This window comes from Chaetodon auriga, chromosome 8 (genome assembly GCF_051107435.1).
Source record: "Chaetodon auriga isolate fChaAug3 chromosome 8, fChaAug3.hap1, whole genome shotgun sequence".
Lineage (NCBI taxonomy): Eukaryota > Metazoa > Chordata > Actinopteri > Chaetodontiformes > Chaetodontidae > Chaetodon > Chaetodon auriga.
Window position 1 is genome coordinate 3,720,698 of NC_135081.1, and position 27,350 is coordinate 3,748,047.

Here is a 27,350-nt window from a genome sequence, read left to right on the forward strand (position 1 = left end):
CATATCATGTGATTTGATGTTGGATTTAATAGTGCATACTCCCAATCAAATGAGCACACACAGAAAGCCAGAAGCTTTGGGGGACCATGTAGTTCTGGGGCAACGGGGCAGTTTGCCCGGTTGATATTCCTGCCTTGAGTGCCAGATATTACTATCAAGAAATGCTAAGTCTGATTCAGTATTCAGTGATTTTTCAGTCAGCACTAACTTTCTTTCTTTCTGCTTGTCTTTCCAGATGACATACATCAAGGTGCTGTGCAGGTAAGCTTACATGGAAGACAATGAATGTAAGTGTTTTGATGTGTTTCGTGCACTGTACCTAGAGAGAAGAAGATCATCTTGATGACACTAATCTATCTCTTAAGAGGATTCCAATTTAAATTAAACTAAAAAATAAAAATAACAACTTAGCAGTTGAAGTTCAAGTCTGGTGAATTTCCATGTCCTGTACAACTTGACTACTTTTATGGGTTTGAAGGAACGAACTCTGATCTAACTATATGTTGGCAGATGATGGAGTGTTGCTGTACACAGCTTTGCTTATGTGTGAAGTGTGGGAGGCAAGAGGAGGTCAGCCAGCCCAGGGGAGGTATGCTGCTGGTGTGGGCGGCTATTTGGCTCCAGACAGCGAGGTGGCACCGTTATAAACAGGACCTCTTATCTGGCCTCAATTCCCACATGCTCTCCCTTGACTCAACTCAAACTCAGCCTTGATCTAAAGGTAACAACGCAGATCTTCTATGATGACTACACTACATTATATTTCCTCTATTTGAGATACAGCATTTGGAGGTGTTGGACAATGGACAGAGGCAGCACGTAATTATGAATAGGTGTGTTGTCTTGATGTAGATACACTCAGGAACAGAAATAGAAGGCTGCAGAAAGAGAGATACCATGGCAAAGGATTGTGGGTAAATCTCAATTTCCAAAAATCCTAGAGGACACAATCGGAGTCCATCCAGGTCCAGAGTCTAGACTTTCCCAACACTCCACTGGCTCCAGGCTAGCTCTATTTTTATTTACTAATTTTTTTATTTTTGGCAACTAAAACGAAAACAAAATTGCATAGATAGGACAGATTACTGTGGATACCCAAAACTATCTGAACTGCTGAAGACTTCAGTACATCAGCATTTGAGAGTTAAGAAACAAAGAGAGGGAGAAATTATATCTTTTTCTGGAATTCCCAGATCATCCTTTGGAGCTACACTATGGGAAGTGTGGGATCCAGACTGGGACTGAAACACATGATATCTAGGCCTCTTCTGCTTCAAATTCAACCATTTTATTTTAAATCTGTCTCAGAAGTCCTAAAAATTTAAGGCGGTATAATACTACAATACCCCCTTCAATCATATTACTCTGTGGTGTCTGCAAGATCGTAAAATATGAATGAGCCCTGTGTATGGATATTTAGGACATATAGGTCTTGCTGGATGTAAAATTGAGCAGGAAATGTCATCAGTTCTCTCTCCCCTGTCTTTCTTCCCTTTTATGTACTGCATTGTAGTTATGAGATCAATCTTCAGAGAAAAAAAAGTCATGACAACAGTATTTGTTCTGATAAGATAGCAGTAGAGGCCTCCTGGATGGGGATAAGGCTGACCTAGGTTATCGGTGACTTCATACATGTCTTGAAAGTCTTTCATCCTCAGGCCAATGACATCCACAAAGTCCTCCACCAGACGGAACAGTTCTTTGATGTTTGGCCCCAGCTGAGAAAACAGACACATGAAAGTAGAATGAGACAAAAAGGATTATGGATTTGGGCTGAATATTCTGAACTGCCGTTGAAATACTTGACACACAAAAGGCCTTTTTATAGGAAAGCTGTATTTGTGGGAAATATTGTCATACCATCCCTTGCTGGTTTAGGGCCACCATTTCTCATATTCCACACAATATTTATATTTATTTATATTTACATTTTGTGCATCACAGTCTTACACTTCATTTTGATGATGACAGAATATGCAATGAACTCTAAAGGTTCTCAGTCAGTTTTTTTTTTTTTTTTTTTTTTTCAAACTCTGGGGACAAACTCTGAAACTTAGGAATAAGCAGCACATAACAAGGCCGGTAAACATTAACAATGTGATGACCTGTCCTCCATATGACAGGATTATTTAATAATAACAAACACACTTACATTTATGGGATGCATTAACAGGTAAGTTGAGTAACTAAAACTAATTCAGGTTTAGGTTTAGGCAACAAAATATTTGGTCAAGTTTGCTTCAAAGGGTACATTATCTCTAAATACACTATTACTACTATTAGTACACTATTTTTAAATGATAAGCACAGTCACTTTATTATACTATCATTTGATTCCAGCCCAGTCTATAGTATCATTTTACAGTCTAGGTTTCTTAAACAAACAAACAAACAAACAAACAAACAAACAGACAAATCTGTGTAAAATGTGTGACGTGAACATCACACCCCCAAAGCACGAAATACTACAAACAGCATGTTTACTCTGCATTTTGAGATAGCATTTAAATCTGGAGCAATCTACAAGATGGGGTTTTAAGACTAAATATCCACTTTAGTGGTGCATACATAATTAACAAACAAATCTGGAATTCATTAATTTACCACAAACAACTGTAATTGCCCCATGGTTAACCTAGAGTCCTCTGTGGCCCCCATGGTGTGGATTTACCTGGTTGGCAATCCGTCTTTGGCCCTAATGAAGGTCCACAGAGGGAAAGTTTGGCTTTTTGATGAAATACCCTTCTTTTTCAGACTTAGCAGCTTAACTTTCAAGTCACTGCATGTTAGCATTGTTTTTACCATTGAGAAAATAAAGGGACAGCTCTGGCTGCTTAGAAGCCCAAACATACATATTACACAATTATTTATCAGTAATTACATTAAATATTATAGCTACACTGTTCCACAGTGATGGAGAGTTTATGTTTATATCAAATCCTATTGATCATGGTCAAAGTTAAACTAGTTAAACTAAGAAAAACTCTTCCTGATGTCACAGTCGAATATAATAAGAATAACAGAAGTCACAATAACAAGCGTGCCTCCATCATATAACCCTTTCATGATGGAACAACAACCATCTTACTTCTTTTTATTTTATGACACTGTCTCCATTTTGAGGAGACCAGGTTGGTTTATTTGGCATTGTTCTGATGCCTGAACGGTGACACTTCTGAGAAAAGTAGGGATGGCTCGATGGCTGGACGGAAGCAAATATAGTGATGCACGAGTGGATGAGTGCAGCAGATGGAGGAGTGGGTGTTTGCATTGACTCGGTTACTCATTAGCTATAGCTATTTTTGTCCTTCAGCATGTCTCCTCTCTCCTCTCTTTCTACCTATGTCAGTCTAATAAGATGCAGGTGGGCTGTTTGTCCACCTGCGTCTTTGTCACAGTGTCAAACTCATCAAGTTTACAGCTTCAGGGTTGTTATTACTGTACACTAAGTTCTAGAAGAGAAAGGGTGATACGAACCAGTTGTGCTTCTTCCCATCTGTCCCTGTTCTCTTCCATCAACAGATTGCTGACTGACTGCACAAAGTTCTAGAAAATAAAGAGAAAATGTTTCACATGATGTCACAATCTCAGCTATCCATTTTGAAATCAGGCATTTACAAGATAAGACCGGTACTCGTCTGTGTATTTCTCATTGACAAATCTCATGAAAAGACTCCTCTGTGCCATAGAGCTCCACTGTTGGTGATTAAAAACACATCAATGAGGCACGCTGTTGCACAGGGGGACATGTTCTTTCATTACCATGAACACACACACTATAATTTATTTTGACTCGACCCCACATACACCATCCTTCTGTCCCAAATACTCACTATAGCACAAAATGTGTGTTAATCTGCAGCTGAAAATAGTCCCCAACAAGCAAACAGATGCTATCAAATTGCACAATGGAGGTATGGGATTCATGTGCATGATACAAACAAAACTAACTACAAAACTAAGTCCCACTTGGAAGAACATTGTTATATGGAAATACTGTTCACAAAACCTCCACAGCAGTACCTTTAACAAAACAAAAAGAAAAATGTAGACTATGATCTTGTCCTTTAATGTTTTTGTCCATTATAGGGTTAGACCAATATGTGAAATTTCAATATTTTATACTTTTGACCCTTAATTCCTAATTAAAAAACAATTTTCCCCTTAACTGTAATATTGCTATGCTAGAAAACAGCACGAGTAAATAAATGTATCAATTCACCCTCATGTCTGCACTGCTAGGACTGTAGTATGCCCTTCTGAAGATCTCTGTCATATTCTTCAGCACGTCCACAATGGCCAGCAGATCACCGCTGTAGCTGGTCCCATCGCTGGACGTCACCCTCAGCTTGGTCATCACCTCTGAAACTCCATCTCCCACAAGGCCACGCTGTGCTTTGGACAAGTGTTCCCGCGTCTAACAGAAAAAAAGTGGCTTCTGTTAGATTTCACACTAAGCGATCAACACACAACACATGTATGTTTATGGTAACAGCTCAGGGCAGACTGTTGTTCTGTTTTTTTCATAACCTATGTTTGTAACATTTTGGCCCTGAGTCTTTCATTTAGCTTGTTTTGTGTTGCAGGGCTTTATGAAAGCACTGGCAATATAAAAATGCCAGCAGGCTTTGACCCAATATCCTGTAAAATAATATTAAAATTGATTGAAATTTCACACCTTTGTGCCCTGACAGGCACATTGAAAAACCACAGTCAATGTCATTATATGGTTATTTCGCTTTAAGGCAACTAGGAGTGCTCACCAAAGTTTGTATACTGCGATAGTCATTGGAAATGCATTTCATATAGGTGGGATTCTCCCAGTAGGCAATGCCCTCCTCGTCCAGGGTACAGCGGCGCAGAATAAGTCCTGAGTGCAGACACATCAAACAAGGGTTCTCTATCACCACAGTGTTTTTCGAAAAATCCTAAAACCCCTAAAAATATCAGCAGATGTTCAAGTGTTATGGATGGAAAGGTCTGAGCTCACCCATGGCATTGGGAGGGCAGCGTACTGCTGCTGTATCCCCCGCCGGAGTCATCTTCCATACAACGTTGGAGAAGTTGTCCTCGCCACAAATTTCATGAGGTTCTGCTCAAGAAAGGAGGGTAAATGAGTTTCATAGAGCTGTGTCATGTAAAATTAAAAAAACATTTCTAAGAAGCTCAAGCAGTAGCAAACCTGGGCATCTCTTTTCATTGCAGCGCCGGACTTCTTCTCGTTCTCCAGGACAAGGCTGCCCTCCAAAAAAGGGCCCATAACAAATCCTGTTTCTCTGCTGGCTGCCCCCTCCACAGGTTTTAGAACAGCCTGACCACAGAGACCACGGCTGCCATTTGCCATCCACTGGGAGAACGCACACAACATGAGAGAGTTGAACAGGACTTGATCAGGCCCCAAAAAAACACACATTACATTCCTGCTTATCATTTTTCAAAACACTGTACTGTTTCTGATTTTTAAAATTGCCACTGGTTTGTATTCATTTCCCTAGAGCATTAAAATTGACTAGCAGAGACTTGAAACTTGCTTAATGCAATTCATTGATAATTCATAGCATTTGTAAATTAATGAAAACTGGTGGCAGTCTGAAAGGCAGGCAAACACATTCATTCATGTAAGTCACCGTGAAACACAAGCAAGTAAATCCTAGTAATGCAAAGTCTGTTTTAAAAAATAACCACTGACTGATAACAGAGCCATACAAGAACTGTGCTTCAATGAAACACAGTCTGGTCAATGAATAGGAGTCAGTGTCTGCTGTCTGTATTTGACAATTTTTGCTCTCTATGCCATGCACACACAGGGACTGTACTAGATTGTGAATATTTTTTTGTCATTAAGTAGTGCCTAAACAAAGACAATCAGCACCACGGACAGGAGTGCCCAATAGGGCTTTGAATGCATTTGAAATTTCCCTAATTTCACATTTATTGTTTGTTAAGCCACACATTTGGCCATGCATGATTTGTGATTTGCTGTGGTCTGTGCAGAAGGGTTATTGTTTGAATTGTTTTCAATCCTTTGTTTTCTTTGGGGTTTTTAGATTTCTCTGTGGAGCTCTATCTTGTATCTGAAAAGGTAATAAGCTTTGCAACACCGTATACCTTTTTCATGTTGAGAAGATAAATGTATGAGTAAGTTGTATGCTTTTAGAATATCTGCATCATTCTCTTTTTAATCTTAAATATTTCAATACAGACGTGATGTCTAAATCCTACAGCTGGAGAAATTATGAATGCAGTTTATTGTATTCCAGCATCATTCTTCTTTTAGTTCTTAGTCAGAAATACCAGCAGGGGCAGGGATACGTGTTCCTTTTTTAATGACCTGTCTCACCCAGCATCTACTTAAAATGCTCCCACACCATTGTAAAAAGCATGCAAAAAGTGAAGGTGAAGCCATGCAGCATAATTAAGACATTTTATTCATCATTGTGCATTCAAAGAGATGTGATTGTGTAGACATTCCCAAGGGTGAATGTGAAGTGGAGAGCCACGTCATGCAACAGAAACAGAAGACCTGCTACAACAAAATGTCCAATAAGTTAGAATGAAATTCATTCTAAAAGGTTTAAGTTTATTCAGGATTGACTATCTAGTTCATATACAGTGTGGTAGCTATTGGCCTTTTAGTTGATATGTTGCGAAAAAGCAAGAAGTAGATTTCTGAACAACCATATCCGGTTGTGGCTCTGTATCTTTCACACCTGGGCACTCCCCAAGGAAGCAGTCGACAGTCTCCAGCCACTCTCCTCTGCACTCGGAGCCTCCGTATGAGGGGCCATTACACTCCCTGGTTCTCTGCATGGTCCCATTAGAGCAGGAAGCAGAGCAGGAGCTCCAGCTGGACCACTCATTCCACACTCCATCCACTGAGGATCGCCAGGGTCACCAACAGTCAAACACGCAGACAGACAAGACAATAAAAGCCAAATGTATGTTGGTTGTTTGGTGTATTATGGGCTATACACTTGTTCAGATATTCAAAAAATTGCATTGATGAGTGTACTTTCTACATGTACAAGATGTTCTCTGCTGAATTCAACTTGATATATCAAATCTTCATGTATTCTTTGTGTATTTGTAATACTAAGTAAGAATTACATGTGCTGATGTGCATTACATACTGTAGTATTTTGAAATGCTGTAGTAACATACGGACCAGCTGTAAGGGTTCATTCAGTGAGCTTCAAGCCAACTAGTTTATGCAAAGAATTGCAAAAATGTTTATAGCTGTTCCAAATGGTTACACTCAAAGGCAAAACGTCTGCCATTACATATGCAAGAAGGATGAGATGTCATTAATCTTCTCAAAGCCATTCCTGTTGTTTACAGGGTTGTACACATGAGGAAAAAGAAGACATAGTTGCGTGGAATGCTGAATACAGTTACGGGTCTGTTTATTCTACATTAGGTGTCTGCAGACATGGATGTGTTCAAACATGGTTATCAGCACATATGGCCCCGCACGTATTGCCCCCACAGCCATATATTTTAGGCTCTTCTGAACAGTCAAACCTGTGAGGAAGCAGGGAGATTAAAGTCATGTGTACCCTTGTGGCCATATGGCTGCATTAATTCTATATTTGGCTTGAAGAATGAAAAAATAGAGCTGAGAGATGTTGAATCCTGCCTACTTTTGCACCTCCTCACATTTGGCTAATTGCTGCACAAAGTGGGTGTGATTTGTGTTGTATGAACGTCAGTTTTGGAACAGTTCAAACAATTGTTGGATGCAGCCATCAACACAAAGGTGCCCGGAGATGGGGCTTTGAGGTGTTATTAGAAAATCCAACAAAACAAGTTGTTTGAAGCATATCAGATCCTCTCGGCATTGCTTTACTTTACTGTATATGCACTGAATGATTGTTTTGTGCATTGTTTTGTGGAAGCAATTGGCTAGCAACATCAGATTGTTTGATATAAGTGTAATTCTTTAGTTAGGCTGACACTCAGGTTATTCTTTTATGGTTATTAATGTGTTCCTTACCTGGACAGACAGCTATGTTGCAGAATTTTGTCTGTTTCTCTGGACCCTCACATGGATCTCCCCCAAACTGAGGCGGGGTGCAAGTTCGTGTCCGGGACCTGTAACCTCGGCCACAGGTCGATGAGCACAAACTCCACGGTGACCATTCATCCCAAGCACCATGCACTGCAATCAGAGCAGCTAGGGTATGATTTATAGACAGACAAATACAGGTGCCTTAACACACCAGAACAACAGAACAGAACTTCACTGAGGCACTGAACTGCATTGACTATTACATGTTCCTCTGCTGTTTGACTTTTCTGGCATCATCTATGCTGATCCATTGTCCTGTGATAATATTGCTTTGTACGTTGAGGAGTCTCCTCTGCATGTAGGAGAGGCTGGGGACACCATTAAATCTGTCTTCATAGCAGGAATCATTCTAAATTGCAGGCAAAGCCCCTTCTATAAGAAGAGAGTAGATCATCCCAGGGGCCATGGATTTGTTAAGTGCCTGAGAAGAGGAGTCAGGTGGGTCTTGTATGGGTGAGGCAGGGTCCAGGAGAGGGCTGGGCGAGCGCAGGAAGGTGGCAGTAGGGGGGCGGTTGGGGGGGAGTCTTACCTGGACAAACAGCAGAGTTGTTGCAAGGTCTCTGCTCTCGCAGTGGCCCACTACACTGGGTGCTGTAGGAGGAGGACACACAGAAACGAGTGCGACTCTGCCAGCCCTCCCCACACGTGGCAGAACACACACTCCACGCTGACCACTCCTCACCTGAAGCTGAGTCTACTGAGGAGGTAGGGTGGGTAAAGGATTGGAGGATAGAGGGAGAAAAAGGAGGAAAAGGAAAGGAGAGGGCCATAACTAATTACCATGCAGGATGCAGGCTCTGTGGCCAAAAGAGGAAGGGTCGTGGTGTGATAAAGGGTAGATTCTAACTGTGCCACATTTTAAGGGGCTGCCTCTTTCAAATGCCTACTATTCCCAGCCTAGTGGATGAGGCTGTCCCTTTCCAAAGGTTCCTCGCTGATAAATGTGACCTTCTTTTGCAGACGAGACTGATGGTCCTTGATGGACCTCAGTATTCCAAACCATTGCTCGCTGGTCACTTGAAAAGACAATGACGGATCTTATTTCATTCTTTGAAGGAGGCAGCCCCTGAAATGGACCCCAGCGTCTGTTGTGCTTGTCCTTCTTCATCTGTGGGGCTCTGATGTCATATCCTTTGCATTGACTCCCAGGAGAAGTGAATGCCACTGGCTTAAGGATATGTCAGTCATCTTTTCAATCGCCATGACTGCCAGTTTGAGGGGTCAGTTGACCAATAAGGGAAAATTGCGCAGTCACTGCTGGGGAAGCAGGGAGAAGAAAACTAAACAGGATGTGGGGAACTGATCAGCAGATTAAAGTGATACTTCAAACAAAACCTGCCATTTTGTATCAAACCCACATTCCCTGTAGGCTTGAAAGGTTTGTACTTTACATCTTTCTGAAGAACACTGGTTGAAGTCAGCTTAGATTCATATCAGTTAGAGTGGATTTCAATGGTGACATGTTTTCAAAATGTCCCAAGAAGCCACTCTTGCCTGATCCATTTCTCCTCTGTCCATCCACGTTTGCTCTCTTTGATAAATATGGCTAAATACTGGCATGAATGCATGCTAATCACAGCCCCGTCTCACTTTGAATAGGCTAATCACAAACATTTCACAGCCACCTTTTAGAGTAATAGTTCAACATGTTGGGAAATACACATAGTTGCTTTCTTTCCTAGTCTGTGCATTATGTACCATGCCGAAGCTGGGAGAATTTGCATAAGAGCAAACAGCTTACCTGACATAGAAATGCACCTACCAACATCTTTAATCTGTATTCACAGGAAAAAAGTAAAAATCACAACTTGTGGTTTAGGGGGAAGATTCATATTGTAACTATCTCTTGACAAATAGTTAGCTGTCATTCTGAGGTTGCCCTGTTTGTTATCTTCAAACAGTAAAGATCATTAAGCTTTAGAGGTGTTGGTAGGTGCACTTTTGTACCTTGAACAGACCTAGGTTTGCTGTTTCTAGCTGCTTCAAGTCATTATGCTAAGCTAGGCTAGTCATGTACTAATTTGAGCTCCATATCTACCACACACAGGAGACTGATAGCTAACACTTGGAAAGATAAAGTAGCAAATAAGCATATGTCTCAATTTGTTGAACTATTTCTTTCAGCCTACAGAGGATTGAGTGCTTGCTACTCCTGGTTTTGGGTGGAGTATCACTTTAACAGAGAGGGAGGACTCCATTTGATATACTGTTTTACAGACAGGCCACACTGTCCTGTTATGACCTCACATAAAATACAATTTCACTATGTTCATTCAGGGTCCATGTTGGAATTAGTCCATTGCGGATGAGGCACTACTTTGGGAGATTTTGATAGATGTGTAAATTATAAATGAGTATAGCTCTCTACTTTGTGGTTGTCAATGTGTATATGTTGTACAAGTGTGGTGGTCACCCAAGCTGCCACAGTGACTGATGCATGGGATCCCTCTGCGTCCCGTTGTCTTACCTGTCTGAGGGCTCTGCTGTCCGCTGCGGGGCTTGTCTACATCATCACGTTTGCGGCTGTCCACCGAGCGAAGCGATTGGCTGCGAGAGAGATGGCGACCTTTGCCTAAAGGGGGTGAGGCAAGGCCGGGGGGGAGGAGGGGGCGGAGTTAGCAACCAGAGGTCCGTCATTAATGGCTTATATTTGGGACACAACCGTGACGTGATTGGTCACCCAGAACAGCATCAGCCAAACTTGGGACTTTTGTTGTGCTGTAAATGTGTGCAGTGCTCATTTTATGTTTCAAGCTGTTGTATAATGATGTTTATCTGAGTCTTCAAATGCCTCTGATGGCATGATTAACTGGAAAAAACACATTAGCACCTCTACAGTAATGACAGTCTGCTGTTTGAACTATTTGTCAGACAGAAAAGTACTGCTAGTTCCGTACAAATGAAGAAAGCTCTAAGCAGGGAACAATTCAGTGAAAGCATTAATGCTTATTGGGGAAGCATTTCTATATAATAGTGCTTAGATGTTGTTTTTCTGTGTCCTTTGAGCCATTTTGTAAGAGTAATGACTTTGACATACTGTGCATGCATGGTCTTGAAAACGGTTGACCATGTTATTATTATTATTATTAGTCATCGATCAAAGTCCCCTTTCCAACATGCACTCCTTAAGTCAAAGAACTGACTTAGAGAGGATGGACAAACAAACAGATGAACAAGTTGTAAGAAAGGAGATGAAAAAAGCTGTAAACACACTTTGCACACACCACACACTCATATTTAACCACAAAGTGTAAAAAGCCTCTCACTGACAGATATGGATGTACTGAAAAATGAAGACAGGCGCACACAGAGCATGAAGATCTCACCCGTGCAGGGCTGGGAGTTGCAGGGCCGGCCCTCCTCCACCACACCCTCACACAGGTATGACTCCTCCGGAGGTGACTGACAGGTCCGAGTCCGGGTTTGAATCCCGCCTCCACACTCGCTGCTGCACTGTGCCCACTGACCCCACACACTCCAGCCACCTAGAGAGACACATACAAATGGTCATGGTAATTTAGAAAGCACTGCCTTGTTGTCAACCCTTCATCAGAGAGTATTGAGATTTTTTCTCGAGTGGCTCAGCAGGTCAGGCAACCAGATATTGAAGAGGTTTTCCGAGTCAGGTGAAAGACCTGCATCACCTGATGCAAGTTTCTGTTTCAGCAACTAAGAACAATAGCATTGTTTTTCAATTGTACCACTGTGTATCTTTGAGATCATCTGATGGAGTCTGGTAGGTTTCCTCATTCCACAGAGAAGCATGTACAGCTTCAGTTTTGGAGAGTTGCCAAACATTTTTTATAGCTTCAACTAAAACCTTCCTTCCTTTGACCCTCAGTGGGCCGCTCATTACAAACTCATGGTATGCAGCCAACTGTTTAAAGAGAAAAAAAAGTCATCAAACAGAATGTAGTAAGATAAATTTATAATTTTTCTTTTTTCTAACCTTAAAGCAACTTAAGGAGGATACTGCAGTCTGACACACTGTGCTTTTTGTATGAGGCATACTGAACTTTATTTGACTGCCTGTGATTAAAATCTGAGCTCATAGTCTTTGAAAGCATTTATTTGATTACTTTACTTTGATTACTGTTCAATTGCTTGACAGTAAAGAATATGAGAGCAAAGTTGCTATTTTAGTGCTTAATGTTTTAATTTGTTAGTTTTATGTCGTTCTACTCTCGGTAGTTTTATTTTATGCGTGTTGTTGTCAGTACACTGAAATCGGTAGATAGCTGCTCAGAGACAGAGAAGGCTTTATAGTTTTCCACCTGCGTCGTGGACTGTAAAATGGAATGGGCATAAGGTAAATAAAACCTTATAAACCATATTTTAACTTTTCATTCAATTTTTTTTAGCATTTGTTTTTATCCAAACAATGTACAAGTGCATTCAACCGCGTGGATACAACAGCAAACTTGCAAGAATCATGCAAGCCCATCAGCTGCTGCTACATTTAGAAACATTACGAGACAAAGAAAGAGTGCCTTTTTTTTAATGGTCCAAAGTGCAGTCTGAACAGATTAGTTTTCAGTCTGCCACGCAAGATGTGTAGAGTTTCTGCTGTTCTAGTGTCAATGGGGAGCTTGTTCGTCCACTGTCGAGCCGGGACAGCATTTTGCTTTTATCTACAACGGGAGTTGTGTGAGATGTGAGAATAGAATAAGAAATACAAGCCAGCTGGAGGTTTATTCTCTCTACAAATATTTTCTACCAAAAATTGGATCTTAGAATCTATATTGTGCAAGAATGGTGTTTCCAACCTTTTCGGCTGTGACCCCTTTAAATGAATCAATATCTTCTTGTAAACTCTCAACACAGGTTATGGCCTGCGTGTGTTGTGAGCTATTCAACCGATGCCAAATATATTTAAATGTTTGAACTGCTGTGTAAAAAAAAAAAATAAAACAAAAACAAAAACAACTAAAACCCTGCAACTGAGGAGAGTTTTAAGTTCAATATTCAGACATCTGGTGAGCTTCATCCTCAGTAACCTTTCACCAGTTTTTCATCAGATTAGTTGTGCAGTGTGGGATAAAGCTTGACTGCTGTTCCACAGGTGTTATTTTTGCATCATGGTCAGACACTGAAGCCTGCACTCTGACTGACATTAAGTGAAGATCTGAAAGAAAGGGACCATCCACCAAAAGTAACCTGCAACACAACTCTTGCAATGAACACAGACACACTGATGATATCTAACACTGAAACGAGATCTGAGGGAAGATTTTCCCTTGAAAACAGAAGTGTGATGAATGCCATTGTCATTGTGAAATTCCCATTTTGACCAGACTGATTTAATGTGCTTCATTAAGATGTGTGCTGATATGAGGAGGAGCAGGTAAAGAGCTGTAGAACGTCAGTGTGTGTGTGCCTGTCTGTGTGTGTGTGTGTCCTGCACGCTCATGAATGTTTAATGGAACAGACAGATGCCTTTCAGCCCCCACAGGCAACGACAAATATGTATTAATCTAAATGAATAGAACATGAAGTTGGCCAACATCCAGACACACACGTTTTTAATTACTTGCAAGTCAATTTCCTTTGGGGTGAGGGCCGGGATGAGGGAGAGCACTGTGGAGGGCACTTGATTCAGTCATACAAGTCAGCACACACACACACACACACACACACACACACACACACACACACACACACACACACACACACACATTCACAACTCCTGTACAGCTGTGAGTAATCTCACCATGTCAGCGTGATGAGTCTGACTTTATGGATTGAAAGAGACAGATTCCAGTAAAAAAAACAAAAAGTTCATATCTGTAAACAATTTACTTTCCCTTCAGAAATGAAATTAGCAGGCACCAGTGATCACAGTCAATATCTGTTTGTTGTCAGCAGACCGACCAAGTGTGGCCCAAGAGTTTACTTATTGCTGTGAAATTGAATTCGCTCATGTTTCTGTGACCACACTCAATCAGGGCAGAAACAGTCCAGTGCAGCCAACGACCAACAACAAAACAACACAAACAAATAGCAAGTCATTGGACCAGTAATTTGGTAATTCCAACTGTCAACACAGCCATGAAGCTGCTATCAGCTATTGAGACATCAAAAACAAAACATATCAAATGCCCTATTCCTTATGAGCACAATGAGCTGTCATGTGGGTAATCTGTCTCCATGCTGTTCTAAAGACAGTCAGCAACATGCTTTGACTTGGGGAAATGTTGATTTTGCTGTTGGACTTATATATGTTTTTTTGTTTTTGTTTTTTTTCTTTTAGCAAATACCTTCATATTTCAATGATTAACTGAATTACTGTCCTGTAATGAGCTTTTTTTTTTTTTTTTTTGAGAATTCTAATAAATACATTTTGTAACCTTGACCACAACTATTTCCATCAAATCAGCCCTGATTATTATGAACAGGAAAAGGTAAGAAACATCCATCTTTGAAACTAACTTCCTGGTGAAATCTCCAGTCAGACATTGTTATTGGATTATACTGTTTACATTTCACTTTGTTGAATATTACTTGTAATTGTCGCTCTAACTGATTTTTCCCACAGGCATTATTGCCTCATCATTTTATCTGAAATAAATGAAACATATGAAATAATGAACTTCAATACAACACGTGGCATGCTGCCAACAATATTGCTGTGCGAACATTGTTTGAGGAGTACAATGTATAGGTGCTCACCTCCAACCTGCATCTCATAAAGTCACTTTCTGTCTGTCTCTTTTACCCCTGTCGTCTCTCTTTACCAGAAGGTATACTTTGCATGCACATATACAAACACATGGCCACAACAGGTGTCCAATGGGGGGTTGGAGGATTTTTCCAAAGTAGTGCTTCTGCATAAACACTTACTGACAACATTTATGATCTCCAGAGGATGAACTGCCTCCATGAGCTTTGTCTTTGCACCAATCTCAGGACAGACAGAAGGGAGGATCACAGAGACACCCACAGTCCATACCACCTAACTACATGTTTTTTGCAGACCAGTATTGCCATGTGGATTTTATCTGATGTTCTGATGCACTGAATTTAGTTTAAGTTAATGCTAATGCTAATTAAGCTAAGATATGCTAATTCTGGTATGAAGCACAGGGTCCCACTGTGTCAGCATAATTGCTACAAACATTCAATTGTCTTTCCATCTGTGAAATTCAGGGACTAATTTGAACCACACTTTTAACATGTTAAGCTGTGAATCTTGTTTTTTTTTTTTTTTTTTTTTTTTTTGGAGGTATATATCTTAAAGTGCTCATTGCTCTTAAAAGCGGGTTTGATGAGTTTTGTTAAGATCAGTGTTAGTATGCTTTAATTCTTCTGAACCCAGATAATTTTCTCTTATGGGATACATTAAAAGTGGCATCTGTCTATTGGATAGATTAGCTCAATCACGCTCCCAGTGGGATAAACAGTTCTGATTGGATTGACCTCATGGCGTTCCTTCAATGTCATCTTCGGGACAAACCTGACATTGTTTGCACTAATAAGGCTCGAGGAATAGCTAAATCGTTTGATTGCTGAACACCTTCATATGGTGATATATAGTGAACTTCAGCTCCGGATCAAAACATGAATCAACACAGACTGGAACATGTGTCACCTCTTATGTTATAGCGACACATATCTTCTATGTGTGTAGATCACATGTGTTGCACACAGTGGAAGACTGAAGAGAACCACCTTTGTGTCCATTCACACCAATCCAGACACAAGAAGCATAATGTCATTGCCATGACAACGAGTTGCCATCGTCATTCAGTGACGTGCAAACTTTATTGCTCATGCCTGAAGCAAGTTTGCAATGAAATGGAAAGTTAATGAAGATAAGAGAGAACTGAAGAGGACAAGGGATGGACAGAGAGATATCCATTTAGCCTGAGTCACGGGTGCTCATACCTGATGCTGTCCTGTTGGATGTGTGCAGTTTTACTTAGAGGTTGAATCTTGTGTGAATCTCATCAAAAAAAAACAAAAACAACAATGAAAGTATATACCTCATGAGTATTGTGTGTGTGTGTCCAAAGTATAGAGCTCCGTTGTCCAAAACCTACCTCACTGCACGATTTCCTCCTGTTCGCTTATAATTACATTGACCAGCTGCTTTGGGAAATAACAGGATCAAATTTTTTAATGAAACTACATATTTGTGAGCTGAGTACCACAGGGAGGGTCGGGAAGTCAGAAAGTATTTCGAAGTAATGTTGGATTTGGTATCTTAATTTGATTTGTTGACAAAAAGCATTGACAGTTATAGTAAACTGAACCTTAACCTTATCCTTCTAAGACGGGCCGCTGAATCTATTAAGTTGCTTCCTTTTGGACAGCTTATTGACCTTTATTTAAGAGTGTTGTGTCTGTGTTCTTCCAGACCCCTGACCTTATGTAAAATTCAGATGTGGACCTTTAAATTTAGCTTTGAGTAACCTTGCTTTTGCACATTTTACTTCCTCTGTGTCTTTTGGTTTTTGATTGTTCTTTAACCCTGCTGACCACTGTTTGGTCTCTCTGAATAAGTTCATCGTTGAAGTTAGACATAAAATTCTATAGTGTATGTTGCATCTTTTCACACAAAAAAAAAACAAAAACAAAAACAATTAATTAAATTAGCTTCCCAAGCCAATTCATAGTGATTGCCAATAATATTACCCTTTTGATTCACATTTGCTTTTCCTTTTGGACATCATAGAGCAGCCACTCCAACATGAACCAAATGCAATTTTTTGCAATTCCAGTGTTTCAGGGACAAAAGTGAGCCTAATGCAGCAGAATAACCTTCAGTCGGTCTCCTGAATCATTCTGGGTTTATTGTGAACAAATATGCGTTATGAAAACAGAAGAAGATTAACTGCAGTTTAGAGCAAAGGACAGGAGCTCCTTCTGTCAAATGAAGGCTTTGGCAAGGCAAGAAAAAAAGAGGGGGGTGGGACCATTTACAGATAAGATTCATCCTTCTGCAGGAAAAAAAGACGTAATGACGAGACTATGATCTTTTTTTTTCTCTTCTGCCCAATAATCAGACTTGGGAGGGGGAGAGAAATTGGAGGAGAGTGACGCAGTGTTGTCTTTTTCCCCCTGCAAGGGCATTTTATTATGTTCTCAATAATTCAGAGTCCGAGTCACCTCAATAATCCTTAAATTCATCCTTCACCTCCCAAAATCCCTGCTTTACTTTGACCTTCAGCTTTCTTCAAAACACACACGTTCTCCTTCAATTACTCCGTGTGTGCTTTGCACGGCTTTGCAGTTCACTGGGTGAACGCATGTGTATGGTGCAAATTTGTGTGTGTGTGTGTGTGTGTGTGTCTGTGTGTGTTAGAGGACGGGTACCTGACTCGAACCCATCAGCACCCTAGGGTCGGGCCAGGTCAGACAGAAATTCAGAAATGATGTTCAGTTTCCAGTTGGTTCGGTCAGATCGGCTGAGCTAGCTCGACATCATGCAATCATCAGCAGCAAGACTCAAATTCTTTTCTATTTGTGACATTGATGATATTGCTTAATAGGTGTGTGTGTGTGTGTGTGTGTGTGTGTGTTAAAATAATCTACCTATAGGATATAAATTACAATGTCTTTTGATGGTCAGGTACCTGTAAATGTGTAATCAGGGTACACAGGCAGGCTATAACCATGGCAACAACAAATGTGTGACAGGCTAACCCAAACTCGATGCTTCAGCTTTTAACTGCGTTGGGTTTGGACATTAAAAAGAATACCTGTCAGGTTGGAGTTGGCCTTGGTTACCATTCTCTCAGGCTCGGGTCGGGTTTGGACAGAAATTTGCATCTCCTGTGTGTGTTTGTGTGTGTGTGTGTGTGTGTGTGTGTGTCTATAATGAACTTCCTGAAAGTCACCTTCACCTCCAGTTTGCAGCGGAGGGATGAGTGGATGGGCTTCTTCTGTTACAGCTCTAGTTTCTGCAGCAAATCATCAATAGCTGTGACCAAACCCCCCCCACTCCACCCCCACACCACGCTGAATCACATCCACCCAAGCACACGCACACAGAGCTCTTATAGTTAGGGTTACTGCAGATTTATGGATTGAGAAGTGTGTGCATGAGGACCTGTTAAGGCAAGAACGGATGTGTGAAATATGATGTTGAAGTTGACAGCTATTGTGACAACAAGCAGGCAGCTGGGGAGGGAAGAGAGGAGGGTGTGGAAAATGTAATAAAGGCACAGACAAGAGGACTGAAGAAAATAATCATGAAAACATGAAATGCAGGCAGAAATGGGGTGACTGGTTCACACAAAGCTGAATGGCTGAATGAAGGATAAGGCGAGTGCTGACACCCAGAGGACAGAAGCAGTCAACTGCATGGTGGAGATAACAGGCGGTGAAAAGAGAGAGGTGGTGGTGGTGGTGGTGGTGGTGGTGGTGGTGTGTGTTTGTGTGTGTGTGTGTGTGTGGGGAGGAGGGGGGGTTGGGGAAGGGCAGAGGGAGATGAAGGGAGACAGGAACACAAAGAAGGAAAAATGTTAGGACAGATAAGAGGAGTGGGGGAAATGAAAAGAGGGGAAAAAAAGAAGCATAGGCTTATGCCGAACTGAACAGAATGTTAGTATTCTACATCCGTGAAGATGCTCACATGTAAGTGTCTTCATAAAGCCACAAATTATGTTTTCTTATTCCTTTTTTTAATTATTATTATTATTTTCAGCAGTGAGAGATAATATTCACTGTGTGTATTCTGCTCTGACTGGCTGCATAAACACATTTCCAATTTATATAATATGTACCTGTTGAATGCCTATCAATATACATTATATTAATACCATACTCAACTGTCTTTTTCTTGTGTGTTAACAGTGATTTCGACAGGTCTAATGTGCTTCCTGCAGTTTTTACTCTGTATTAGATAAAGAAAGAAAGAAATAAGAGAACACCTCAACATAACTGCATCCCATCGATCAGTCGCTTCCTGTAGAGTGGGAAGCTTAACCTGTGGGTGAACCTGCCACAGAGCACCCAGCATCCTCTCAGCTCCCCTGTCAGGTCACTGGTGACATTAAGCAAGCAGTCACAAACATATCATACCACAGTTCTGCTTCTGGATGTAACCTCTGTTACACCTGATTTTCTGTTTCGCCTTCAGTTCGTTACTGACGTTTTCTTAAACCTGTACCAATATTTTTAATGCAAAATGAATAAGAAAAAAATGCAGATGTTCAGTTGCATCATAGTGGAGCAGTGGTGTAAGGTGCTTTTCAGTCGTCTGTGTTTGATAGATGCTGTTCCCCCCCAAAAAAAACCAAAAATATCAATGCATATGTCTGTCACTCAATAGCTTCTAACACATCAGCTCGTGCTGAAGATGAAATTGAAAAATATATTTATATATAGCTGGACACTGTAGTTTTTAGACAAGTGCAAACATGTCTCAGAAATGAGGAAATAGTGTATCCATGAGGACTATTACCAGCAGAGGACTCATCCACATCTGGCATACAGTGAGGAGTATTTCGAGTTGCAGCACAGCGTATGTGGGATTGAGCCAAATGCCCAGACTCATTTTGAAAAGAAAGATATTTCTGGTTTATTACACATCGGGTCTATTTTGATAATTTTTGGCGATCACCTTCTTTGCCTACGGTAACACCAGAGTTACAAAAGTGCTTGCAGAGGCATGGGAAGAAGGTGACTTTGAATTTTGATGCAGCAAGAAACAAGCAGGACGACAATACGACAGGTTTTAAATATGCTGACACTTTATCCAGATTAACTAAACCACTTTATTTTGAGGCACAACCTTATGTGAACACACCCAGAACATTGATAATAATCACTCATTGCCCCCTAAAGCTCAGCATTTTAGGTCAAAGTTGAACTCACTCTGCCCGGGGCTTTGTTAAACCTGTGTGATGGCCTTACTTATCATGTTTGCCGTGTGTCTTCTGCCCTGTTCCACTTCTTTCATTTGGTCAAATTAACTTGCTGAGCACAATGTTGTTATCATCGACAGGAGCAATGGCCAGGATGAGGAAAAGATGACCACTGACTTCAGTAAATAAAATGCAGTGCTCTCGATTCAGATCCAAGCCACAGCCCTTGCTACATGGCTCCTTCTTCTTCAGTTTAACAGGAAGTGTAAATGCTCCAGACAGCACATGAAAAGATGACAAGTTCTCACCTGGTTTCCTTCACTGTTTCCTTCTTGTCAGGGAGAAAAAAAGCCTGTGAAACAGCATTTAGGGCATCATGGGACACTAAATCTCCCCATTGAAGGCTGAAATTCTTTTAGGCAGGTTAACAGTTCCTTCAGGCGGGATGAGGCAGCTTTCATTGCAGGTTTTACACAGAATCCTCCCACCACACTGGAATCACTTCTCTGATCAGACATATTCAAATAATATAATAATATCATAACACAGTGACTAGCTGGAACATGGACTGAATATCAACACATATACTGTCAGATATGGAATGTGCTACAGCGTTTGCCTCAGCAACCTACAACCTACAACTAATGCCTATTGGGTTTTCAAATATAGATGTCCATTATCTAAATGATCTGTAAAGGCTCTACTCAGACACGACTGGACTTTCACAGCTCGAGCTACAATGGCTGCACAGTATTTGGAACCTGGGAGGGAGTGATGACACTGCTGGTTAACAGTGTTGAGCTGGAAAATAATGACATACAGGAAGCAGTGTTCTCAGTTGTACAGTCAGGTACTCATGTAATTGTAGGCTCTCATTGCTTGAGCAAAAACTATAAATACTGGGGCAGCAGGGTACAAGAGGGTGCTGCTAAATTGTCACTGCATGGGGTAGTTTCCCTTGTCTTCTTGGAGTAGCTCATACTGGGGTTGTTTTCTCATATTGATGACAAAGGAGGAGTGGGTCACATTAACATTGCCCATGTTCTATGGGTCAGAGTGTGTTCCCTGCCAAAAAAACATCGAACATGAATGCAGGAAGGTCATCCTTACAAATGCATCAGATGGCATGCTGGACCTCCGGAGTTGACTGGAGTGTACTGCATGTCTATGTGCAAACCCACCTGCTGCTGTGGTCTTTGTGGTAACATGATGGCATCAATTGAAAGCCGAGTGGTGTTGAAAGTGTTGCAGAATGTTCCAAGGTCCGAAAAAGTCAGATTGCTGTTTGGATTTTTACAGAAATGTGACTCAGACGCCTACTTAAATATGAGACCGACATGTCAAACTGCCAGAACATTTCTATAAAGTGTGTGTCAGAAAGTGGCTATATTAAAACCCATGAATCAGTCAAAAGGCAAGGAACAAAAAAAACTAAATAAAACCAAAAAAAAGAAGAATTGTATATCACTCACAAAAACAATTTGGCTATTAATCCAAAGTACTCCCTCTGATTGCTGATTCAGCGTAATACTGTGTCATCTCTTTAACCCTATCAGCCGAGGAGCACAAACCATTACACCCCTCACCTTCCACAGCAGCGCCATCTCTGAAGCTCTCGGCCTGAGCCCATTGTCTATAAATACATATAATGTGGACCGCTCTTTGGTTTCAGGTGCAGGTCAGCCAACCAGACATTTCAATTCCGAAGATGGATGCCCCATTTCAGAGGGAACGATAAGAAAATGCTCAAAAGGTCTCTCACCACAGGGATCAGATGCTTTTCTTACTTTTTCTCCAGCCTGACTGACAGCTCACAGAAGTAAGGTTTTTACTGCTTTTTGTCCTTCTCAACACACATCCATCTTTGGCGGAGATGACTGCTGATAAAGCCTGCATGCTCAGTGAAAGATTGCGCATGAAGCCGCACAACTGCACATGCTTCTTTGCTTGTCAAACAACTCAGTGCAATTATTTTGGCAGTCTCTGCCAGCCGTGCTCCAAATTTGGCCTTGTTTTTTGTGTCTCTGTTGATTTCCACAGCAGTTAAAGAGCTGCTGAGAAGTACTTTCACTTGAGCTGGATGTTGTTTACAGGCTGTCTTGCTCCCAGTGCCCCCAATGCGCTGGGCATCAGGCTAAAGTGTTCCTATGGGAACTGCCACAGTCTCTGTGTCTATTTCCTCCATGGACTTGAGTGGATTCCCCACCCCCTCAACCTTCCCCCACATGGCTATTAAGACTGAAAATCGCCCCCGCTGTGCTTTGGTGTGTCCTTAGCTCTCTGCAGCTTCTTCATTCACTCCACAAATGATGAATGCGTCATTGTTTTTCTTCTCAGTGTTTCTCCAAGTTACTTTGGGAGCGCATTTAACTGCTCCATTTAAAACCCATACGGCATGCTACAGTATATGAAATATATTCAGAGGCGTCCAGGGATCGCTAACCTGTAAGCCTCGGATCCACTGGCACACAAACAGATGCAAGCGTGCGCACACACACACACAGATCTCTGAGCAATGCGGTTTACTCTTCCCACGCTTTATAACACTCTCATACATCAGAAGCCCTTGTCTCCCCACACAGTGTGGGATGGTGACTGCATTGTGACTCAGAGACAGAGACACAGAGTGAAAGAAACAGAGAGAGAGATGGATGAGGAGGTGGCAGGGGGCTGCTGGGGGTTGGGCCATGAAGGAAGAGCCTCGCAGGTCACTGTGGGTGATGTACATACTGTACATTTACGCAGACAAAAGTTCATAGCAACCACCTCCACTTTAGTGGACTTATCTATGAACTACCCTCTTGACAAAATTAGATTCATGTAGTTCCACATGTTCTTTCCACATGCTAGTATTCATATGGCCAAACATTTATTGGCACCCTCACAGGTGTGTTTCATGGTTTAGCCAACAGCCGTCATTTCCAACGAACTGAAATCCTAAATCTCTTTGTTTTTCCCATTAGGTTTGTATGTATGAGTGTTCCAAGTTGGTTTTCATCAAACTCTCTTGCGTGCATAAACTTCTTTCACTGCCATGGTTCATTTGAACTTGATGAATGCCACCTGTTCATGACTAGATGCATGTTTGATCACAGGCATTACTGGCACTCCAAATTAAGAGGATTACGGCTTCCTTTTCTGCCCCATTTTCATTCACAAAAGAATAAAAAGAGAAACTTCATACTGTGAAAATCAAGTCCTCTGGTCTGAAACCAGCAGACAAAACAGAAACAGATTTGGCGACATCAGCAGTGGGATGAGAGTAGGACACCCAAACAAATGATAAAACATTGTGTGTCTCAGTTTTAATTCAGATTCAGATTCAGATTCAGAATACTTTATTGATCACCATTGCCATGAAAGAAAGAAATATAGACGGTTTGACAGTTCATATGCATGACTTAGATGGGAGGTGGTCAAGGTGGTGTAACAGTCACTGAGACCACAGACTGCATTCCATTAAAAGTGATAATACACTGTTGGTGGTTTGTTAAGTCCTCCTCGACAGTGACTTGCAGTGACCTGAGGCAGCTGTTGAAATGTTTATTTATTGACAATCATTGATTTATTGTGCCCTACATGTACCACACAGAGGTGCACTGGCTAAGTCAGGGCAAACATATGCCATTTTATGAAAAGCAAGGGGCAACAGAGCTCTGAAAAGCAGCTGTTTGACTTGAGCTCATAGAGCTCTAATGTAACAGTTTGCAGTTGGCCAAGTATCATTTTGCTGGGACAGGCCAGTTCTCCCGTTCATCCCACAGACTGTGGACTCTACAAGCAGCTAGGTAACACATACCTGTATGAGCAGCTGTTCTCTGTAATGATGAACAACAAAACATCAAGACAGGACACGTCTCACTGACAGAGCACTGGCAGCAAAGGGAAGATGTTAGGTGTCGAGCTAAAGCAATTAGAATTTCAAGAGATATTCATTTGCACACTTAATTGTGTTGTTGATTGTTATCGTTCATATTGTTTTTGTTGATTAAGACTGGTACTGTTCATTGCCATTCTCTCATTATTTTGACTATTGCTTGTGTAACTGTCTTATGTTCTGCTGTTTGAGTTTCTGAAATAGTTATAGCAGTAGCTATAGCTTTATGATGTTTACATGCTGAACCTGACTATATGTTCTTACAGTAAGTACTTCTGATGTATAGTTGTACAGTCAGTTCTGTGGTTGCAAAAACACAGAGCTGATGTGGAAACACGGTGAGTGGTGCCTGTTCAAACCTACGAGAACTGACCAATTAGAGGCTTGAAGGGAGGGGGGCTGTGTGTCAGGTAGATGTTATATATGGCTGTAATGCACCATCCTAATGCCATAAATACTCATTATTTCACCAAATGTGTCTATATCAGTAGCTGAAAATAGTTCAACAAATTTCTAAACCTCTACTATTTCCTCCTGTCTGAGTAACATTTCTTTTTAAAGTGCATTGCTGCAGTGTTTTAGGAAATTACTGAACCTTTTAAAAAGGTGCCCTGTTTTTAAAGATTTACATCTTCATTTAGGTGGGAATAGGCTTAAAGCTGTTTTTAAAAATGTCACCAATGCTCAGTAAAAATAGCAAAAAAACAGCCGTCTCAGCCCCAAAGTGGTATAAATAAAAACCTGGAAACACTTACCTATATTTATGTGAGTCTTTTTAGTAATAATTGGAGGGTGGTGTGTGGAAATTCTGGCTAGACTTCACACTTCAGAGTCTGAGACCAATGCAGAGCTTTGTATCCTCTGCATGTGGAACATTTCCTTTCATTTGTGTGGAATATCTGCAACAAGTCTCCTGCCAGATTCTACCACAGCGGAACCTGTGATGGCACTGAACATAAACCTTTAAAATGTATGAAATGAGTGGGATATTAGCAGTCTTTCAGAAACACAGTGGGTTCTTTAAATGCTGATTGACCCGTTTTAAATCTGGAGTTGTCTGGAATGATTATAATTCTATGTACAAGCACCGCGATGAACCCTCCTGTCTGTGCGTACAGCTAAACAATATGTGTTGCAGTATGTCTGTCATAAACTGCTTTCTGCTAACAGCAGCAGGAGCAGCAAGGCCTTCGGCTGTGATTAAGGAGCCTTTTAAACAGATTAAGGATTACTTAAAGTAACATCAAATGACTATTTTACTATAAAATAACACTGACTTTTATAGGCCGAGTGGTGCTTCTTTCATTCCCACTCTGTGCCCTAAAGGTCTTTTCTTGTAGTGTGTAACTTGGCTGAGCGGGTACTAAGAAGTGCGTAGCACTTCATGGCACTACGTCAGCACCACCAACTATGGGTGTTCAGTTAGCTATAAAGAGAAGCTAGCTCGGTATTATTGGTACAGACATCAAGACAAAGGCAGAGGGACTGAAGAGGATGTTCGTGGAGGAAGCTGTGAAGAGAAAAAGAGAATGACCAAGAAAGAGGCTGGAGAAAAGTAACTGTTAACTTTAGCCATTGGAGAGAGTGCCACAGGTGGGCTGATCAAAAAAAAAAAAAAAAACCCACAGTGGAGTAATCTGCAAAGTCAGTAGTGCGGGGGGTGGGTGAGAGAAAATGTGCTGCATGGGTGTTCTGCTGTAAAAAGTAAAACAGCAACAAAACCCAAAACACAGAGGTGTGTGGGGTGAGGACATCTGCCCCCAGACTGGCTGCTGCTCAGGCTTATATGCATGGAGCACACCGGGCCCAGGTGTGTCCCAGGCTGCTGATTACACTCCTACATGTCTGCAGCCCTGGAGCCAGAAAGCACAGCGACAGCAGAGTGAACCAAGCCGGGGGGCCGTCACATGAAATAAAAGGCTGCAAGACAGACTCTGAGCCAGCCTTCTTCTTCATTCCTAGTAGAATATATATTATGTGCAATTTAGCCTGTGTCATGTCGCCAACAGCATTTTATTCCATTGCACACAGACTCCACTTTCAAACACTTAGTGAACAATGTATATGGGCTGGAAATGCTGACAGTATTACAGCAAAACAAAAATGATCCTTTTTGTTACGTTTGTGTTCATCTTCGATGTCACAACAATGAATAAAACTATCCTGAGTCATATGTGTGTAAATCCTGTCATATTACTTTTTCTCGTCATTCGACGTGGTTCTTTGGCTTCTCGTGTTGTCATGTTTGCCGGGTCCAAACCCCTCAGATTGGGGTGGGGGTGGATGGACGAGGGGAGTGGTGGAAAAGCAAACTGCACCCTGAAACTGTAGGAGTGCCAAGTGGCAGCAAAAGAAATTCTCGCTAATAGGTCTTCAAGGCTCTTGTGGCACATTGAGACCCACAGTGTGATCCCACAGTGGATGGAAATGAATTTTCTAACTTTAAGTATGGTGAGTTTTCATTTTGTCTTGACAAACAGTGCTCTGCAACAATGGAATTTCTGCATGATAAGTCAAAAAAAAAAAAAAACCCAAAACAATCTAATGGCTCAGAAGCCTGAGCACATCTGAGATGGCCTTTTGAGTGTTTGTATTTGATTTCAGTTTTCAATCTCCAAATAAACCATTCTCTATTTCAGTGGATGAAATAAAATGCTACAAAACAGAAAATGAAAAGCAAACACAGAATCCTGTCTGACAGTTTTGTGGCAGGAAATCAACACAGAAAACAGAAAGGCAAATGTATTATATAGTTTTTTGTCAGCTGCAATGACAAACACTTATTACAAAAGTCTTGAAGTCACAATGAAAAGCGATGAAGGAAATCCCAAACACCAAGACATCATTTTCCCTGACGGGAAATGTTGAAAATACTTACTTACTTGAGGCTCTACTATAAACATGCTTTAACCACACACAGCAGTAAAACTCTATTTTTTCTGCACTCTTTCTTGTGGCTTCCTGTGTGACAATTAGTTTTCAGTAATATGATTAATCAAAGAAAATGTGTTTGATGACACTCTATGAACCACTCAAGCATAGTATGAACCGAAATTCAAGGAACCTGAAGCCCTCGGCTTGTCGGAGGTCTATGAGTCAAAAATCTAGTATTAGAGCTTTTATTATTTATAAAAGCTCTAAAGTTTATATTGTGCTTAAATGGTTCATATCCCTAAATAAATGTGTGTTAATCAGATTCCTACAAACTCATTACCATTGGAGAAATGGTATCCCCTATCCGGTTTTTGGATTACATTTTGCAAGCTCAATGTTTAGAAAGAGATTTAGGTCATAATAAGATCTATTGAGAACTAATTATCTCAGCCATAACAAAGAATGTCAAGATTAGTTTTAAGGCTAAGATAGTTATTTGACTCTCTCTCTCAAACTCATGGACTCTTTGAGGAATCTTTTAAACCTTTTAAGCTGTGCTATATTGTCTAATGTTCTGTTCTATGAATGGTTCTGTCTGTTTTATTTGTCAGTGTAACTGCTAACTGGGTGCTGCTGAAAAAGCGCATCAGCAAACCAACACAATGAATAAAGAAGGGTAAATAAAGGGTTAATACGTATACAATGAAGCAAGATTCAGATA

At 41.0% G+C, this 27,350-nt stretch overlaps 1 protein-coding gene across 7 annotated transcripts in view; it reads right to left on the minus strand.

Annotated features, from left to right (window-relative positions):
- adgrb1a (adhesion G protein-coupled receptor B1a) overlaps positions 1-27,350 on the minus strand; it is a 151,954-nt gene that overhangs the window by 67,572 nt on the left and 57,032 nt on the right. For 5 of the 7 annotated variants that reach the window (XM_076737835.1, XM_076737837.1, XM_076737831.1 and 2 more), the window contains exons 3-13: positions 11,395-11,553; positions 10,536-10,640; positions 8,598-8,765; positions 7,994-8,158; positions 6,711-6,875; positions 5,183-5,347; positions 4,991-5,092; positions 4,764-4,870; positions 4,223-4,417; positions 3,478-3,546; positions 1,610-1,718 (exon numbers count right to left, since the gene is read on the minus strand). In XM_076737835.1, the coding sequence (XP_076593950.1) occupies positions 1,610-1,718; positions 3,478-3,546; positions 4,223-4,417; positions 4,764-4,870; positions 4,991-5,092; positions 5,183-5,347; positions 6,711-6,875; positions 7,994-8,158; positions 8,598-8,765; positions 10,536-10,640; positions 11,395-11,553 (1,509 nt within the window). The remainder of the gene's footprint in view (positions 1-1,609; positions 1,719-3,477; positions 3,547-4,222; positions 4,418-4,763; positions 4,871-4,990; positions 5,093-5,182; positions 5,348-6,710; positions 6,876-7,993; positions 8,159-8,597; positions 8,766-10,535; positions 10,641-11,394; positions 11,554-27,350) is intronic. The other 2 variants (XM_076737832.1, XM_076737836.1) reach the window with 2 other exon arrangements.